This window comes from Gymnogyps californianus, chromosome 3 (assembly GCF_018139145.2).
Source record: "Gymnogyps californianus isolate 813 chromosome 3, ASM1813914v2, whole genome shotgun sequence".
Lineage (NCBI taxonomy): Eukaryota > Metazoa > Chordata > Aves > Accipitriformes > Cathartidae > Gymnogyps > Gymnogyps californianus.
This window is the reverse complement of record NC_059473.1, coordinates 6,201,886-6,222,388: the sequence shown is the minus strand read 5'-3', so window position 1 is coordinate 6,222,388 and position 20,503 is coordinate 6,201,886. Positions and strand designations below refer to the sequence as shown.

Genomic DNA, 20,503 nt, shown 5'->3' with positions numbered 1-20,503 from the left:
TTTATGCACTTGCAGACCCATAATTTTTAGATTAAATGGGCTATACTCTTTGCAGTGTTCACAACTTTAAAACTATGAATTAGAAAGGGGTAAGGATGGAATGTTTCTTAAAGCCTACGGAAACAAAGGAATGGTTACAACAGTACATGACTCTTTTAGCGGTTAGAAAAAACAACGGGGGAAAGTTGATCTTTCTACATTATTTACACCTCCCCACCCCTCAAGAAAAGAAGCAGAACCCACTTAGAAAACAACACAGACTGAAACAAAGTGTGGTTAGGAACAGGAGCAGCTTTAATGAGAGAAGAGACGGAGGAGGAGACCAGAAGGAGGTGGGAAGAGTCTTACAGAAGGGACTCCTGGGAGAAGATAAATGCAGAAGTCCCAAGGGAAAGCAAAAGGAAGAAAAGAGAGGAAAACAAAGTGCAGTCAGGGTAAGGGAAGAGGAAAAAAAAAGAAGCAGGGATGATACATCTCAACACCATTCAAAGAACTGCTGTTTCCCAGTGCATGACATTTGAGACTGAGATCAGACACTTCTAAGCAGGCAAAAGTCACGCACTCCTGTCTGTCTCCAAATTTTCTGACAGCCCTAACCCCAGTATAAAAGTACAGCAGAAGAAACCCTAGAGGACAAAAGGAGGTAGACTCACTTTCAGAAATACTCTGTAGGTGCAGTGAAACTGAGCATAAAATTGTCAAACCACTATGAATGCATGGTAAGTAATATGTATGTTATATATAAAGCAATAAAAAAAAAACTACATAACATCCTATGTGTCACCTTTTTATTGTTTTCTTGCTCAGAATCTTCAACAGCCTAAGGAAAAAAAATATATATACATTACCCAAAGAAAAAGCAATAGGAAACACTCACAGTAAGGAAAAAAAAAAAAATCCTCAAAAAGTTAATGCATTTAGCAAAAAGTATACCCTTTTCCACCTTCCTGTGTGGCTCATCTGTCCCATACACTTGCAAAAATTTGCAGTTTCTTTCAAGTTTGGGTACACAAGATATGAAATTCAACAGCTGGCTAGCAATGGGAATAGGAGGGAGGACACCAGACAGTTAAGCCCAAACCAGTGCTATCAATAGATGCTGTGGACAGGAAGGTACAGAGAAGAATGAAAGAATGACACATCCAGACAACACAAAAGATCATCTGATCTGGATATGCAAACTGCCCAGGCTCTGAAAACTTAAGGGTTAAGACTGCTGTAAACTGTGCTTTACATTTCCACATTTGGAAAAGGCCTATCTCAAGATGTTATCTGCAATGGGACAGTCTGCTGTCTGTCTTCCATTACAAGCTGCCACTACTGAGAATCTTAGATAAATGTTGACTTGGCACTGAATATACATTCCTAAAGAATAAAGATCGAATCACTGATCAGCAAAGAAGCAGAGAAGTTACTCAAGGTCATATGCTGAGGATGAGTGACTAATCTGAAAAAAAAGCAAACAAAAAAAACCAACAAAAAAACCCCAAAACACCAAACCCAAAACACTCAGGTAATTAAGGACCAGCTGACTTAGTAAGTGAAACCAGCCCTAGAGCAAAGAAGTTAAACGATACTTCAACGGGAGGATTCATAAAAGTCCTGAAGAAGCAAAGATGTTGACTTGAAGAGATACCAAGAAGGCAGGTCTGATGTCTTGGTGATACTGCTAGAGACATACTGCCAAGGGCCATCTGTGCTATGAAAGATTTTCCATACCTATACTTCTATCTGGAGTAAGATGCAAAGGTAGCCAGGCAGGAGAGAAGAAGTGGCCAAAATACTTGAGTGACAGAGGAGCATGATCTGCTAAGGTACCTTAGCACTCACATGTGGGGTTTTTTTCTGTAGCAAGCAGCAAAAACGCCTTTAGTGCCAGAGCAGGCTTAGTTTTGAATTCCAATATTCTGTATCTAATTACTGTCAAGTAATATTCAAATTACTAAGCACAGACTGATAAACTGCACTAAATCAGGTATGAGTGGAATAAAGGGGACTCTTACCCTGTCTGCCAGCTGGCTCTCTGGTATAGCCCCACTGCCATACCACCCCACTGCGGAATGATTGTCCTATTTTGCTTTCATTGCTGTAAGTGGAAGGGAGAACCTACCTGAAGAGTTAACAATAAAAAATGACCTAGGGAATCCCTGTAACGAAGACACAGGATGCAGCCTTGCAAAAAAAAAAAAAAAAAACCAACATTGTTGAGCGAGGAAGCCGATATTCCACCTCATATTAGGGCTCTGCAACTGAGATGCAAAGTAAAATATCAGAGGCAGGAGCAGGAAACTGCTTGCTGCCTTTAATTAGTATTTTTGATCAAATCCTCCACTTGTATACTGTTTCCGTACATACTGATTCTGCTTCCTCAATAAGTATTCTACCTGAACAAGCAGAGAGTATTTTCGGCTGCAAAATTGCGTCTTCTCATGAACCTAAAAGTTAGGAACCTGGTGAAGATCTCGGATTTGACTCTTCTGACAACATGTCAGAAGTAATGCTTCCACAAAACAGAGTGTCTTTTACACCCACCTCCATGGAAAGCTCCCAAAGAAATATATATAAGAAGCAATCCCACCTTTTTGACACTGATGGCAACAGATTCTTTTTGACTGTAATCATCTACGGTAAGGTCACTTCCAAATTTGTACTCTGGATGAGCTTCTTCTTCCTGGTCAGCTGCACAGAAAAGAAAAAGGATCAGTGCAAAAAACCACAGCAACTGCTGGTTTTGTGTGAGAAATGAAACAAATGACAGTTGAATGCACAGGTTCGGTTTTGACATTTCTTTAAAACAGAAATAAAATCCAGGGTATTAGATTTCCAAGCATTAGTAGTAAATTACAGCTAAGGCCTGAGATTGTTACAGCTTTGACGTGGTTAGTAAGAGAAATTTTATTTACTGTATTTTTGAAGGAATCAGTAATTTGCTTAGCGAAAGTGTAAAAAAAAAAAAACCAGTAAGCTTGGGGAAATAGCAAGAAATGAAGACAGAGTTCTTTAAATAAAGATGTAAAAAGTTGCTGGTGTCCAGGCTTCTTGTGTGCATTGTTACAGTCTCCTTATATGCCTCTACTATAGGGAATCATTTTCATTTGTTTTTCAGGTGATTTTCTGTTAGAACCTAGTGATACTCAAAGAAGCTAAAAAGGCCTCTTACAAACACAAAACGATTAATCACATTATTCATATGGATTTAAACAATAATTTTACAAAGTACTTATTTGAGCCTCTTGGTAGTCTAGCACACAATTAATAACACAGCACAATAAGAACACTGTTAGAAATACGCATTCCAATGGAAATCAGCCTGCAAAACAACAGAATCTCCTCTGTGCTCCTTGATCACCTGAAGAAAGATACCGAGAGGCCTCTCCAAAAAATTGTTGTACTTCAGTCTTTTTTAGCATTGCAAGGACAGATACCAAAGAATACAAAGAATATCTACTGACTGCAACAGCAGTGGCTTTGTGCTAGTTTAAAAAAAAAAAAAAAAACCAAAACAAAACCAAGAAGAGCACCAAGGTGTAGGCTAAAGCTGGGATGTTCAGTATGACATGGGTCACAGGCCAGTATCTTGGTTCAGACACTTGCAGGCAATGCATGATTTACCTTTTCTGAAGGTGGACATTTAAAACAGACAAGGTGAATCACACCCTAGATATGTCTATTTTTCTCTGTTAGCCATAAACACATTCCACATCACAGGCTCAGATCTGCATGTTTACACTGAAGATATCTGAAGTTTGGCAAGAAAAAATCCTATCCCTCATTTTATCCTTATAAAGTATAATGCAATAATCCAATCTGATGTTGACACAAGTATTAAAAATAGTGACAAAATCTGTTTTCAAAGCAAAGATCACAGCTTCCCAGTCTCTCTCACAGACACATACACACACAGTGAAAATCTGACTTGGTTGCTGCTCCAATATGACTTCTAAACAGTAAGTTGAAGTTAAAATTACCACTAGTACCACCAACTGAACTCACGTTCCTACCACAGCCTGCCACAGAGCCAGGAGCAGCTGTGGTATGTATCTGAGATGAGATGGTAAGGCTGGAGGGTCTGTATAAATGGTCCTGCACTGAGCCCAGACTTACTGCTGCTGCCACAGACCATGGGCATGTGGGTAACATGCATACTAGCTGCTCATGCCAGCCGACTGATTTACCACAGGCAATGTTTGAGAGCCCTTCTCTAGGAAATCCTCACCACTTTCTATTTCTTCTTCATTATCATCCTCTAGGATATTTACAGGAGCAGCAGTTTCCCCAGCCTCCATCATCTTTTTCAGAGCATCAAGCTGTTCTGTTAATAAGAAAAATAAATTAGTCATGACATGAACAGTTTGTAGCACAAAGAAATACATCAGAACAATCATAAATGATTCTCTGATCCCAAGACCTACTTTTATTTAATGGGTTCTCTAAGTTCTCAGTTAGCAATAAAATTTTACAGAGTAAGAGCATCATTAGACATACACTGTTGTTAGATCTGAAAAGTGGTCAGTAAGGGCTGTATCCAAAGCTCACTGAAGTTAAGAAAAATATTTCCATAGACTTCAAAGCTTTTTGGAGCAAGCATATTACTTCTTCAAAGAATAAATAGACAGCTATCTCTTTGGTGCTTGATCTATGCAAATTGAGGCAAAGTGCTTGGATTTTCAATTGTGTTCCCACGTGCATTTCAGTTAGACAGTATGAACACAATCATGTATGACTGAAGCCAGTGGAAGGTCTGCATGCTTATCTTTGAATGGAGAAGGACCAGAGTTTATCACTACAGCCATACTGGAAACTAATATAGCAACATTATTATTACTGAAAGAAGATAAATATCAGAACTGGCAACAATAGCAAGAAGATCAATTTGAAATTCCATTTCATTTTATGCTTATCCTGGAAAAACACAGCAATGCAAACATACCAGCATAGGCAGAATTTACAAGAGATTCTATCTGCATTATATTTTAGCTCAACCAGCAATCTGATAAAAGTCCCAGGATTACATTTCTAGGTCTATCTATGCCTATGCTACATGCTGATATCAAGGCCTAGACTCTGGCACTCATATGAAACACAAGGGCAAACAAAGTGTCATTTACATATAATTCATTTTCTTCCAACACTAAAGTACAAGCAATTTGGAAACTTTAGTAACAAAGTCTATTCGTATCTATCTGGACTTTTGTTTAATATAATACTTGACAAGCTTTACTTACTTTTTTCTACTTCAGGTTTCAGCCTTTTATTCTTTATGAGAATCTTTCTTTTGAGGTCATTAGGAGAAGGTAAGGCTTTACCTGGATCAAGCTGTAAAATAATTTAAAGAAAAGGCTTAATAACAGCTATTTGGCCACTCTGTATCCCTATTTGGGATTTTGACCTTAGGACAGCAATGGTAGGGGGCAGTGAACAAGCAGTACCACCTTAGGCACAACCCTTGGAGATAGTGTGACTGGCACTTATGTCTCCTCTGCTTCTTCCCTATCCCATGGGAAAGCTGTGCTCAGGTAAATGTTGCTGGCTGAAGCCAGCACATTGGTCTCCAGCCTACACCATCCTCAGCTGCACTGGTCAAAACGTCTCCCTCTCTCCTGCCTAGCAGTGGGCACGGATGTGACCTGCAACTCTTCATCAGAGGCCTTCCTACTTTCCCTCTCTCCCTGTGGTTCACACACAGTCCAAGTCACAGTTTAGCCCATTATCATTTGATCTCTAAATAAGTCACCTTTTATGGTCCCTTCAAGCTGTAATAACGCAAGTGAGGCAGCCCACACATACTTACAGAGTAGAAATGGGCTGGCACTGGTGAATGGAAAACTACCCAGTCCTTAGCTAGGTAATGTGGACTCTTTTTGCCAGTAGGACTACAGGGTCACATCTTCAGTATTTATGAAAGGCAAATGGCAAGTTTCACATACACAAGGAAGTACTACTAAAAAGTTTGTTCCAGTTTGGGGAAGGAGAAAAAATATTATTGAGAAAAGAGAAAAAGTACAAAATCCTCTGATTTAAGCCCCATCACATCATTCAGGCTAAGAAACAGAGATTTGGGTATGGTAATTAGCACCTTCTCCACCTCAGGCTTGCTAAGAATATTATGCAGGGAGTTGCTGGTATAATGGACTGTGGTTTCCAGTGAACCATAAGCGATACAGGAGTAGAAGATATTTCCAGGACTAGTAAAAATTCTTAGAAGAAATATTCAGATATTATTATCCTTAAATCCAACTCTGAGCTAGGCAGAAGCAGCATTCTAGATGAAGAAACAAAAGAACAAAGCACCGCAACTTGAAACCAAATAAAAGCAGCAGAGGTGACAAATACCAACCCAATCAGCCCAACCCAACCTCACAAGAATGGGTGCAAACCTCCTTGCAGGAGGGTAACGATTATCCACAACCACCAGGCTAGCTCAGTCATGGGAGTTTCAGCATGTTGGATGAAGAGAAAACACAATTGTTCCTGAGAGCACTTGGGTTGTAATTCCACTAGATGTCAGTGCCGCAGAGCTCATTTATCCCCAGGCTTCCAGGATGCCAGTCTGCATCCCCAAGCAAGGGCATAGTTGGATGTCCATTTAGATAAATATTTGCTTTTACTTAAAACCAAATCTGCTTTAGCCAGTGCCATGTCTCTCTTAAGTCTGCCTTCCTCAGTCCACTAGTCGAGTACCAGAAACCAAGCACTCATAAAATACACATTTCAAGCTCCTCCTGCCATCTCTGCAACATTTGCTTTGTGAGCAGCTGGGGACTGAATTCACCCATGAGGAGGAATGGACACAAAATGCAGAGGGCTCAGTAGTGCTACAGAGCACAGGCAGCTGAGGCTTAATACCGGGCCCTGAGGTAGCAGCATGGCAGCCTTTGGCCAGCTCTATTTTAGGCTTCCCTGAAAGCTGCTGGAAGGTGTCATTTGTGAGGAATGTGGCAAGGTGCTACATACATTACAGGGCAACACTACAGATTTAGTTCTCTGGGATGCACTTTTCAGTGCAACAACCTGATATTCACCAAACCTTGTGCGTTGCTGTCCCTGCAACATGCAAGGAAAGCCAAGAAAAGCACAGCTCCAGAGGTGATAAATGCCAGCAGCCCCCTTTGCCAGGGTCACATGGACAGGAGCTGAAAGGTAAGGCAGAGTTCTCTGCAGTGATCCTCCACCGCACTAAAGAGCATCTGCAGGTTTTGGGTAGCTGCTGGCAGACAGTGAGCACGTTGCTCAAGAGAGTAAGGAAGGCCTGGAGGAGTAGCTGCAAGCACTGGGTAACAAGCTATTAAAGCCTCAAATATTGTGTTTGTGAAGGAGTGTCTGTTATTATCTCCTGCCATGCAGGAGAGTGAAGTGCATGCAGATTACAGTGCACTTGATAGTCCAAATGAGACTGCAGGGAACTCTTCGTGCTTAATTTAATTCTTAATGCAGTAGTGGGGGCCACCTAGACTGCAGGACCTGATCTGGAGCATGAAACATGCAAAGTGCAGCTGAAAGAAGAGGTTTCCTCAGCTGAGACCATGCAATTTATAATTAATTGGTTTTCAACAGTGACTGGCAATTTCAGAGTTATGTATGACCTGCAAATACAATGTATGTGGTGTATTTTATGTAGGTGCTGATATTACGTCACACATCAAGGGGATGGATTTCCCCAGGCTGCTCGCCAGAGCCCTGTACAGAAGAGATTAAACAAATCAGATAAGGACAAGTTTGTACCAAAAAGCATAGACACCAAAAATCACTAGTCATTTTTGAAAGCACAGGACTGGCAGTAAACAGCACTATAGGTGATATGATCCCAGTTTATCATCTCTTTTAAACACAGCTAATATAAAAAAATAAAAAGACTGGAAGAATATAACATACTGGATGTGTTTCTAGAGGCTGCTTCAACAGGAGATCCCCAAAAAGATCTTCACAGTATTTTGACATCTTGTACTGTTGATATTTGCTAGAAAAGATGATGTTGGTTAATTTTTAAATATAAAAAAGAAATTACTATTACTCAGCAAAACAGAATAATACTAAGTAATATAGACATCCCAAATTATATACTGCCCACTTTCTCTCAACTGAGAAGTATTACTTTACTGTAATTATACTGTCAGTAAAAGTCTATTATCTGACATAGATGAATTTAATAAGACCAAAAAAGCAGATTAACTGAATCCCACACAGCTAGTGGAACATCTAAATATATTTCACTGCTTTACCACAGATAAAAATATTGCTATTATTAAGCAAGATAAAGAACGACTAGTATATTAAAGTACAGTCTCTTCCAAGTGACATTCAGTATACCTGCATGTCCCTACACAGTTTTCAAGTACACTCAAATTATAGTATTTTTGAGCTGTATCATCTCTCTCATACATTGCACTATTAAAAAAAAAAAAAAAAAAAAAGGGCACTATATACCTGCAGTGATTTTCAAATGAAAGAATGACAGGATACTCTGATGTAACAAATGCTGTTTCCTTAATGGCTTGAATTACATCCTATAAAATGCAATAATAGGATTCAAATTAGAACAGATCAAATTACAATCATAATGAAAGAGATTTTTTTGTTCTCCACCCCACCCTAAGAAACACAGAGCTGAGTCTCAAATGTGCCAAGTGAAGCCAGAACTAGAACAAACTGTATGCTCATTCTTCTCTGTTCCCCTGCAACAACCTGGACTCAGCACCCAACAGGTGCCTCACTGCACCTGCAGCAGCAATGGCAGCTTCACCCAGAACCCATCACTGCTACCCCTGGATCTGCTGCCATCTTCTCTCGCCAGGGAGAATTTCTACTCCCAGAATAACTCCTGCATCTTCAGGCTTTTTCCACAGCTAAGGAATTTCTCAGACAATGGAGAAGATACTTATTCTGTGGAGCAAAGAGCCACAGAATGTGAAAATACGGGGCAAAAGAAGCAAGTCCCCTTCCTGCAGTTTCTGCGGAAAGGCAAACGTAACACAGGGGGTGTATGATGTGAGTCACAAATGAGCCCCAAGATCTGGGGACAAGAAACTGTGCCTATGCGATTTGTCAGTCTGTCACAAGACAGCAGTGTCTGGGTGCTGAGGAGGGGAGGGTGCCCTGCATGGATTCTTGTCTGGGGGTTCTACTGGGGCATACTGCCAGGTGTAGAGGTCAGGCATTTACCTTGAAAAGAATATCTGTACACATTGCTTTTCCATGCGTTATTATTGGTTCTTGGTCTTCACCTTTGCCATCCCAACAGTCCAGCTCAACACACCTAAAGACCCAAGAAAAATTATGTCAGCTTTCTTAGTGTTTCAGTACAGGCGAGCTACTCAGGACACGTTCTGAGCAGTGATGTTCAGAGCAGTAAGTTACAAAGCAGTTTTGGGCACTACACAATTCCTTTTAAGCTGCACATGTGTAATTTCAAACTGCTTTTATAACTTTGGGTATGCTACCTTAAATATAGTATGTGTGGGTCAATATATTTACACCTGAACAATGATGTTTTTAGCACTGTAACACTCTTCTAACTTATTCTCTTAGTTAACTGTGACACATTCCAGTATGTCAAGAAATTAATCAGGAAATCATAAACTGATTCTCATTTACATACAAACTTCTTAATTACAAAGCAGAAAGCCCTCTGAAATTCTTCAGTTGTCATTTTGAGATCAAACTTCTGTTATCTTTCTTGCAAACTCTCTCTTGACATCAATTTCTACATTCCACTGCCTTTCAATGTTTTTTTGTGAGAAAAATAGTATCTTAAATATGCATATTTTCATTTACCACATTAATATATTTATACATTCAATTATGCAATATATCACCACCAAGGTATATTACGTAGGTTTAAAGTATTAGATTCACAAATATTAAAGGCTGTTATCTCCTGCTTCCAACCTGCATCCAGCCAAAAGCACTTGTCTGTACATCTCCACCGAAGACTTGCCACCAAACTGCCTGCCTGTCAGATATGTGTTGTGAGAGGAACTGATGAAATAATGAGCCAAAGGATGGTCCATTTCTTGATATAATTCCAAACGGTCTAGGAAAACTGGGGCATTTTCATCTGACATCAAGTATCTGCAAAACCCATCACTTGATATGACACCTAGAAGGAAGAAGAAAGCATGGTAAATTACTACTAGAAATTTATAGTGGGCAGGAATCAAACTGTCTCACAGAGCAGGAACCCTAACACAAAAGTTATGTTTACACAGGCTTCTGCAAGCAAAGAGAAGCTCTCCCCTTCCAGTGCTCCAAGCTGACCAGCAACTGTGTCCCTGGTGCAAAATCTGCCACCGTGTTCCCAGATAACAAAAGAAAAAAAATCAAGTGCCCATCTAGCTCAATATCCTATGTCCAGCACTCACCATTAGTAGACCTAAGGCATCAAGAGGATGTGAAGAAGGCAAGTAAGTAGTGACACCTCCTCAGAATACTCCCAACGATTTTGGGCTCTGGGACTTAGTCAGCCAGAAATTGTGAGCTTGCATGTACCAGTCTTCTACAGTACTTTTCTCCCCTCTTTCATATTCAGTCCTGCCCTGGCTGTGCTACATCACTGTTAATCAGCTTGCAGCATGTACAGAGACTGTTCTCCGCTGACAAAAACAAGCAGAGGTGTACCTGAAAACGTTTGCACGTGTTCATTTGCAAAGCATTAGGAAAATCTAAGATACCTTCAAGTTTACTGTTTGAAATACAAGTTTATTCCTTTATAATGAAAAGCAAGCCATTTTCTACTATGAATACGGGACATACAGTAATTCAAAGGACAGAATTCATAACACTTTTCTCTTATTTCTCTGCTGTTATATGCTTCATAAAGTATAAAAAATATAAACCAAGGGATAAATTTTAATGAAAACAAAGTAAGAATAATCAGTACTGCAATATCAGTTTTAAAGTGGCCAAGGGACTCAAAGATGATCTGGGGCAGAGAAGAAGGGATTACTCACAAAGAGTCACTGCAGAGAATGGTTATCTGGCACTAATTTGGAGATTGCTCTCCCTAAAGTCATGTATAAACACTCAGCTATTGTTAAGGCACAGGCTGCAGCAGTCCTATTTTTATTTTGTTTAAGACAACTTTTCTCTTATACAGAGAACTCCAGTAATCCTGCTTTTTATTCTGCTCCTAGCTTTCTGAAAAAATCTTCTACCGGAGCTTCCATTTTCTGTGCTTGGTGTCAGCCAGAGGTGAACTGTTCTGGAACGTCTTATTCAAATCCTCTCAGCTGATTCTGAGTTTTGGAAGAAGGGGAAAAAAAGGGGGTGAAATGGAATTTTCAACTTAAGAATGTTTTTATTTTGTTGGTCACTGAGAACTTAAAAGCAGCAGCACAAAACCTCTCAGATACACACTTTTAGTGCATCATCTAGTGGAGAAAAGTCACAGCTGGGCAGGCGTTCTAGACGAACAATGGCCGAAACTTCAGCATTTTAACGGAGCTCTATGTGCTCAACAGACCGGCCTTTGTATTTCTGACATGCACTGACCAGGTGGAAGAATTTGCTTTTGTAGTCTTCCTAGGCAGACTCTGGTTACTAGACTGCACAGCATTAACTTGTACAGCTTTACTTACTCCTTCTGTTACTGCAACGTAACTGAGGAAGCACCAGTTGCTTATTGCTACTGCCTTGTTGTACATCAGCCCTGTTGCTTGAACTACATGATTTAGCAAAAAAAGGTGTTCAGCTTAATTATTTTGTGCAACAGCAAAGTTATATCTAAGAAGAAGGGGAAAGAGACTGCAGAGAACAGCCACCGCTGAGATAAATTCTTGCCTTCTTTACATGCTAAGGTTCAACATGTTAGTATACGAAATCACCTCTCTATCCTACTGATTCCATTGGGATAAAATCTGCATCAGTGAATACGATCAATGGAGGAACACTGTAAGAGGACACTGCTGCTGTTCTGTTGTTACTCTCCATAACCCTGTCCCTGCAGGAGGTTTACCACATTTATTTAAAACATGTTAGAAATATAAATCAAAGAAAGAACCTAAATAATTAGCCAAGATTCAATTATTGGCTAAAACAATAAGCCAATATCATCCCCTTGCTACAGCCTGGTGCTTGCAAAATCTCTTCTTTGTGAATTACAGAACATTGTTTTCCAGTTCTAGATTAATTTCCACCTTCATAAAACACTTTTTACATCTTCCATCCCAAACAGCTACGTGGTAGGTGGCAGCTACGTTAGTACACCTTCCTCATTTTGGAAAATATGTAAAACACACTGGCATCAAGAGGAATCACAGATGAGTGCCTTTAAAAAAAATAAAAAAGGACAGAGTTGACTAAAATCAAGTAATTAATACTTGGAGAATTCTACTTCATGTAGAGAGGAAGAGAAATAAGCTACACTGCTTGTGAGTGGAAAATCCTCATAACGTTTATAAATGACCCCTAGACAAGAGAAGTATCTCCTCCTCTCTCAGGTGATTCCTGGCAAGTCCATTTTTTCACAGAACTAAAAGAGCAATCTATTAACCCAGCGTACAACGCAGTGTCTGCAGTAGCATATACAGTACAAGCTCTTCCTCTAGTGGTTTGGTCAAAAGGACTAAATTGCTATAAGGAATGGTGAAAGCTACACATCCTGCTACAAAGGAATTCCTTAAGTTTATAGACTGAGAAAGAGAACTGTGAACTCTTCCCCACCACTGGCCCAGAGGAAGTGAAAGGGGCAGGTGTTGCTGCGGAAGGCATTGTTGGTGTCAACGCTGTGACCATAAAGCAACATAAAGGCACACAGGGGACCCAACAAGGCTGCAGCACTGAGTGAGAGCTGCCCTGGGCTTTACTGAAGCAGTTTAAGATACCGCCTCCTTCTGTTGTCTGCTTTGCACATCCTTCATCAGCAGGGGCAGCACTAGTGGATGTGTAAAAGCTACTCAGCTTCTCCAGTGCTAGCCTGGTACATTAGCCTAAATGTCTAGTGAAAGTGGCTTCCTGTTAGGATGCCTGAAGGTCTATAGGCTTTGCAAGGCTGCAGTCTCCTCCTCTGCATCCTACAATGACGGTAACTTCCAGGAAAAGGGCAGGGAAGACACACGGGGATAGCAACATTTTTAATTGCTGCGGTTGATCCCTATACAGCTTGTTCAGCAGAATGGATAAGAACTAGGAGCTAAGTTCAACCACTGACACCTCCAACACCCATAGGAGCTCAGGACAGGAGCAGTCCAAGAATGGCTTGGAGACTCTTCCTGCAATCTTCTTGCTCAGAGAGAACATTTTTCAATGCACGCACATAAAATACCCTGTTCTAAGCTACGCTGCTGCCCTCAAGCACTATACAGATTATAATATAAGAAGGTGGATACATATCCAATGGCGCACATGGTAGTTTTTTTTTTTTAATTTTTTATTTTTACACAATATTTGTACAGCTTTGCAGTCTCTCTGAGACCTTGGCCATAGCCACATGCATGTTGCCTTGTTGCCAGAAGGAGTCTCCACGTTGTTGCCTGTTTACCCAATCCTAGCCTCTCCCATTTTGTATCAGGATGGCTGTCTTTGTAGCCACACTGTAACCTGGATCAGGGAAATAATCCTTCTAAAAAAATCACAGATTTTGAGGAGATATTTTTCACCAGATCAGTTTCCTGACCTAGTTCACTGGGTGGCCACACAAGTGCTTGCCCCCTGACCACAACGACTGTGAGCTCCCTTTTAAAAGTTTGGATGCTTTGGAACAAATTCCCCAAATGCCTAAAACCAGTGAATACTGAATTCCCTCCCACATTTACCTTTACTCTTCAAGTCTTCATCTGGCTCATATGTCTCAATTATCTGCATTGCTCTTTTTGTGTCATAAAAGGGAAATAAAATTTCATTGAGCCGAGGATCTCGTTGATGCTAAGGTTAGAAAACAACGGAATTCAGCAAAACAATATAGTGCATGGCTATCATCCAAGAGCATTTCATTACTGCAGATGAGAAAGAAAGAAGTGGACATTTAAAAAAAAAAAAGCGCCCTAAAACTTACAGACTATTCAACAGTAACTTTATCTTTAGACAGAAAACGAACCTTATCTTTCATAAGAAACCTAGGCAGTTTGAGTATAAAAATATTTTAAAAAAACCAAACCAGTGCAATCGTATAACTGGTCTTACTCTTGCTTGTTCATGAAAATAATGACTGCACGTGGTATACATGCAAATGAAATGTTGAAAATAAATAGCTAAATCTCTCATCTTTGTAAATTCTCTCTTCCTAATCTTTTTTGCAGGTCATGTAAACTGACAGACTTGACTGATGGCACTATAATCACCTCTGCAAAAATGCATGTCTTCAGCAATATCTACAGCTAAAGTAAAAATTAAAAGTAAAATAAAGCTATACTATAAATACAGAATTTGAAACCCGAATTTAGAAATATGCAACTACTGATGATTATTTGTGAATCGTGGAAACATTGTGTTAACTATTCAAAAAACAGCGTAGGTTCCTAGAAGAAATATGTACAACTTAAAAGAGCTTCACAGTATCATCTCTTCAATTCACAGTAATTTACAATAGTAGGATTTCATAATATATGTAATATTTAGATACAATTTAGCAGTGACTTCTAATACACTACTAAAACTCAGAGTTTTTAAGTTTTCACTTAATAGTGTGCTACGTAACTTTTGTTTCTCTCCATGCTGGATTAGAGCTGCACACTGTGTGCCTGATTCTCCATTAAAAGAAAATTAAAAACAGAATTGAACGGAGTAGTGGCATGTAAGCAGATGCAATAAAACATAAAGAAATAAATATGACTGTGAAAACACTCTTTTACCCCAGTAGGTGCATAGTTTTCAAGCTTTAGTTTAAGCAGAATTCAGAAATGTAACAGGCCATCCCCATATTGGTGATCAATAATTTGGAGTGGACAGGATGGTGTTGATATGGCTTGGCACAGCACTGTCAGCATTTGCTGTAATTCCTTACGTGTAAACTTGTTGACATTTTTCCATGAAAAAAGCAATAGCCAATCAAAATAAGCACTTGATCTCTTTTCTTACAATCAATACATTGGTGCATGTGCTTAATTAATGCCAAGAAATTACAACCAATGCCAATTTAATCATGCAATTAAGGAGGGATCTTTCAAGTTATGCTACTGACAGTCTGCAGCATCTAAATACAGCAGTTTCATTCACTACAGATAGGCTGTCTGGATATCTAAGTAAAACTCAGATGAAATATGATATGAGAGCAGATGGATGCAGGACATAACTTGCTAAGCAGCACACAACAGCAACACAACACTGGCATGCAACAGCACAGTCTACTGTGACAAATGACAAGCTTTATACCATTAGTGACAATACACCACTTCAAAAAATTGTAAGAAATAGTAGGGAAGGTTCTTAACTCAAGAAAAGTGCTCTTCCCCACTCTCTTTCTTCCACAGTTAGTCATAAGCAAACAGAAGAAAATAAATGGGATAAAGCAAAAAGTGTCCTCTTGAGAAAGACTCCCAGAGTTATCGGAAGGAGCTACGAGCAAAATATTCTTCTTGTAGCAATGATCATCGCTCAGTATCAATTTTCCATTTGAACAAAAGCATGTCTTTATGTTTACTTAGTTTAAAAAATAAAGCAAAATTGACAACTGATGAAGTTTTACTTAAAAAAAGGAAGAATGCTCACTAGTGTCTCTTGGGGAAACATTTCTGCACTACTGAGCTTGTTGGCATAGGAAAATTGTAACACAAAAGCTGACCAAAACTAAAAGCATGAAGCTTCATCTAGAAAGACAACATGCCCCAGGACTAATTGTGTATGTCCAACAAAGTTGCATTTGATTGTTCTAGTTACCATATTAGACAGGACACCCTTACACTAGACATTCTTAACCATATGAGGGTGAACCGTCTAAAAGCATGGGGAGAAAGAACACCTGTACAGTTCTGCAAAGAGAGAAAGATCATTTAGCCTCCCCAACCTGGCCTCTAGTCTCCTCTTTGAGTGGATACAAACTGAGATGCACAGCAGTTAATAATGTGCTGGAACCAATTTTGTCTCTTGAATTTGTCCTGTGCAGCGGTAAGAAGGGTGTCCTGTGGAGATGAAAAACAGAGGGAGATAGAAAGAGCAAGCGAGCAAGTGGGAAGGAGGGAGGAAGAGTGAGCAAGTGAGTGGGAGGGAGGGAGGGAGGGAGGAAGAGCAGGGAAGTGGGAAAGGGGCGGGGCAGTGGGAAAGGGGGGGGGGATAGAAAAAGATCTCCTCATACCTCCTTCCCAGAAGAAAGGATGAGTCCTGGTTAGACTACTGAATTTCCATTTTGACAGTTACTTGGCTTACTAATTTATTGCTGCAAATGCATGGCAGGAGCAAATCTCAACAGTAGTGATTTCAGTTCTTTTTCTACTACTTTTTTTTTTTTTCCAAAATTTGACTTCAAAAAAAGAAGACCTAGACAAAATACTCAGTGCCTGACAATAATTACATTTCTAAAAACTTCCCAGAAGCTTTAATACTGATACACAATTAAATCAGCTGTCAGCCAGCAGCATTTAAAAGTCAAACAGAGACAGTAGTTTGGAAAAACTCCAGGAAAGCAGCTCACTCTCCACTCATACCCAGTAACGTATCCTCAGGCTCGCTTAAAAACCTGTAACACTTAGAGATTTTGCAGCATGCCTTGAAGGTTACTGAATGCAAAATAATTTAGGTTAAAGACTCTCATGAAGAATTGCTCTGCCAAGTAACTCCCCTCTCCTATATAATGATAATAATCTTTTTATATTTTCCAGCATTAAACACCACTGCTAATTGCAGTGTTGGCCAGCTGTCAAGGGGACAGAAATGATCACTTCAGGAGGGAGATTCTGGGTCATTTAGTGCCTTTCAAATCATGACCAAAACTTTCAACTCTATTTGGAGACCAAAAGACCTCCAGCACAGAGCCAAAGGCATTAGTTTCAGTCATCAGAGTGAATGTCCTACTCTATAAAACCACTTGACTAATTTTTCCTAACTCTGGTCACCAACTAAAGGGCCAACTACAAGATTTCCAATTGCAAAATGTTTCGTGTTGAAAAGAATGTAGCCAACAAGATGCATCTTTCTCCAATAGTACCCATAAAATAAGGCTTCTAATTCTGTAAAAAGAACTGCTAAAACAATACAAAACTGAGAGCACAACAATTCTATTTTAATTTTTTAATCAGTTACTGGAGATAGCCAGGAAGTTCTTACACTTGCTGGCAGCTCTTCTTCAGAAGTTTGGGCTTCAAGGAAGCACACTAAACTAAAACAATTACAGAGATCACTTTTAAAATAATGATAAAATAGTAATTTACTGAAAAATGAGGATTAACACTAAAAAAACCAGAAGCTAATATGGTTCAAGGTGGGGACAAGGCCGTGTGCTTCAAGCAGTGAAGAGTATCTATCACTACAAGTGAACTGGGGGGCTGAGGTACTTTAAGGAGATAATTTATAATTTAAATCCCAACGTTATCCTTTCTCTCTCCATGCAAAAGCAAAAATGACATGCCTTAGCTATGACTCCAGTCCTGCAAACACTTAGACACTGACCTTTGTAAATAGCTGTGACAAAAGAACATCTCCCAGTAGTAAGATTAAGCATGTGCTCCAATTTGCTAACAGAGAGAACTATGTGGATACGAACTAAGGCCCCAAGTATGTAACCATTAGTCCTGAAGCTGTTAATCTGCTCACTATCTTTTCTTTTTGAATACTCTTTCTACATGTAATTCAGGTTTGGTGAAAAAGCAGGCATGCATTCCCTACTGAAAAAGAAAATTATATTCTAAATTTGATATATGGGGAACTTACTGCTTGAATCTTCATATAGCAGTATCAGATATATAAATAAATATATATATATAAGTATATATAAAATAGATTTATAGCTAGTAAAATAATTTTAGATGGAGAGATTTTTGGTAATGCACCCAGTTCCTAAAAGATCATGCAGAGAGGTAAAGCAGCTATCCACGTTCCAGATGACAAGAATCTACTGGTACAAAAGCAAGTAGAATGTGCCTATTTTCCATGTGTACGTTCTTATCAAATCTACATAGCGCATTTATTGTTGCACTTCCGAATCACTGAGTCTTCTGTAACTTACTGTGCTTTAGGAATACAAAAAAAAACAACCCCACACTGTTTATTGAACTACTTCGCACACTCATGATGTTTTTAAGAAATACTAAATACTCTTGCCAACAACTGTATTCTGGAAACACAGCAATAAAAATATTTCCTCTTATTCTGCACACATAGTATTTTAAAAATCATATACAAACTCTTAAAATATCCTCTTAGCTCTTAGATTTGTAATAGATTGAAATAATACTGTCGAGAAGAATCAAACAACTGTTTATAAAGGCCTACCTCATTTTTTCTATTATTCAGAAGGATTAGCAGATATATTTAGCTGTGGCCTACAGGTAAAGTAATTGTGTATAATAAAATACTGGGTGTATTTTAGTTGAAACTGCATTGAATGTAACAGTATAAAATGTATAAAACATACATAACACACAACATAACACAACAGCAAGTAATCAACAGATGCAAGCTGCAAAGCCAACATGTAGAAAGCACAACATACAAGGTTGGAGCTGATTTTTGCACCTGGATGTTACCATAATGGAAAGATCAGCGGATCAAAAGCATAGCAAATAATGGCACGATTCATGCAATGGAAAGATTGGAAGAAGCAAGCCACTGCAGACAGACTTGTATGGTAGTTAATGTATGAAAAAGCTTACTTCATTTAGAAAGCTCACTAATTGGTCTACCGTTAAATAATCAGTTTTGTCTCCATTGCTGAAAAGAAATTTATTAGAGAATGTAAGTTTTCATATACGATGCTACAGTAGGTATGATTTACATGTTGACATTGTTGATACTTTTAAAACTACCTACTTTTCTACCTGAAGTAGCTCTATAATCTCAAAATGAACAGTCACAGAAAACATACTGTCTATGCTTTGCGTAGTATATCTCCCATACTTCCTATAACTTAACAAGCATTACTTCATAAAACAACATGTAAGTCCTCCAGCCGAGAATAAATTGAGTGAAGAAACTTCTAAAACTTTAAATTACTTAATTTCGTTAGTTCACATACTGTGTTAATCACCTAAAGGAGCAAGTTAAAATTACAGTAGTTAGTAAAGCCAATGCAAAAAAAAAAAGTTCCAGGTGCTTCCTCTAACTCATGTAAAAGTTGCTCTAAAATACAGAGTGAACTTTTACATTAACAACTGAGAGGGAAGGAAGGGGAAAAAACATAACTTGAATTTGTCTTAAAATACTGCTGATGCTACTAGGATTCAAGGTTAGATAATCTTTACAGTGTTCTGTCACTATTAGATATGGACTAAAAATACAGCAAAATTAGTTTAAAGCAAGATTATATTAAATTTGAACTTACATCTTCTTAAAGAGGTCCTCTATGTCAGTACGGGGACATATCTTTTGGGTGAGCTCATAAAATTTCTCATAAGTAAATGCTGCAGGCTCAATTTCATCATTCTGCAACAAAACGCAAAAGTACATTTATCCAGCAAAAGACAGCTTTTATGCTCTTTTCCCAAGAGCATATCTTATATTAGAAAAAGCAACTGAGAACTGTTTTAGCTCGTTACCTAGTATACATTTACCTAGTTTCTTTTGTATTTTCTGAAAACAGTTCTTAATTCTTCCTTATCATAGATCTGTTTGATGTGCTTATATTCTGACCTCACAGTAACATTAATTCTACATAAACACAGAACTGGAAAACAGTCTTTATTTTTCTTCTGAAGCTTAGAAAAACCCAGAATGTCCAAAACAGTGTACAAACTTCAGGATACTTATACTGAAGCCAAGGAACATTGAGAAAAAGTTCCAGGTTTGATGCAATGGTTTTAAAAAGCAAAGCAGCTCTCATACAGGGGCATGTAAAACTTCCATGAGGGAGGGAACATATGGCTAACACATTCAGTATCATGTCCTCCTCTGAATAAGATGAGAACTGCAGCAGTGAGGAAAAACTTCATCTCAGGTGCCAGGCACTGCTACGGCTGGGGATTCGTGTCTTTCTACACCCCCTCTCCCCAGCTGGAGACAGCGTGCTGCTGAGCCTGCAGGGCTGCCGCTCACCAGCCTCACCAGGCGCTTGCTGCACTCAGGCCAAGAACCAAGGGCTGGAGTCTCCAAAATGAAAGAAGAGAGACTGTGCAGGGGGTAAAGCCGAAAAAACTAGCTGCAACTGTAACCAGCCGTCACCTCTCTGGGGCTGCTGGCAGGGGCTCCTTCTGCGAGTGGGACAGAGATGGACAGCGGTTCTCCAATGGAAGGGAGCAAAGAGCAGGAGGAGTCCAAGAAATGCCCAAGAGGACAGCATGCAACAAAAAAAGTATTACCTGCATATTCTGTGCTCGTATACTTTGTATAAATGAATGAAAGGTAGTCTGTTACAGAAAAGAAGTGAAGCCTCATCTAAGAGGTTTAAGGACCACTATGTAATACAGATTTAATTACATTTTGGTTT

The 20,503-nt window shown here is 39.2% G+C and overlaps 1 protein-coding gene across 1 annotated transcript in view; it reads right to left on the bottom strand.

Annotated features, from left to right (window-relative positions):
- PLCB4 (phospholipase C beta 4) overlaps positions 1-20,503 on the bottom strand; it is a 193,497-nt gene that overhangs the window by 52,042 nt on the left and 120,952 nt on the right. The window contains exons 9-19 of the mRNA XM_050893592.1: positions 19,403-19,503; positions 18,735-18,792; positions 13,749-13,857; positions 9,886-10,096; positions 9,160-9,253; positions 8,425-8,504; positions 7,873-7,957; positions 5,226-5,316; positions 4,217-4,312; positions 2,579-2,679; positions 785-820 (exon numbers count right to left, since the gene is read on the bottom strand). Coding sequence (XP_050749549.1) covers positions 785-820; positions 2,579-2,679; positions 4,217-4,312; positions 5,226-5,316; positions 7,873-7,957; positions 8,425-8,504; positions 9,160-9,253; positions 9,886-10,096; positions 13,749-13,857; positions 18,735-18,792; positions 19,403-19,503 — 1,062 coding nt within the window. The remainder of the gene's footprint in view (positions 1-784; positions 821-2,578; positions 2,680-4,216; positions 4,313-5,225; positions 5,317-7,872; positions 7,958-8,424; positions 8,505-9,159; positions 9,254-9,885; positions 10,097-13,748; positions 13,858-18,734; positions 18,793-19,402; positions 19,504-20,503) is intronic.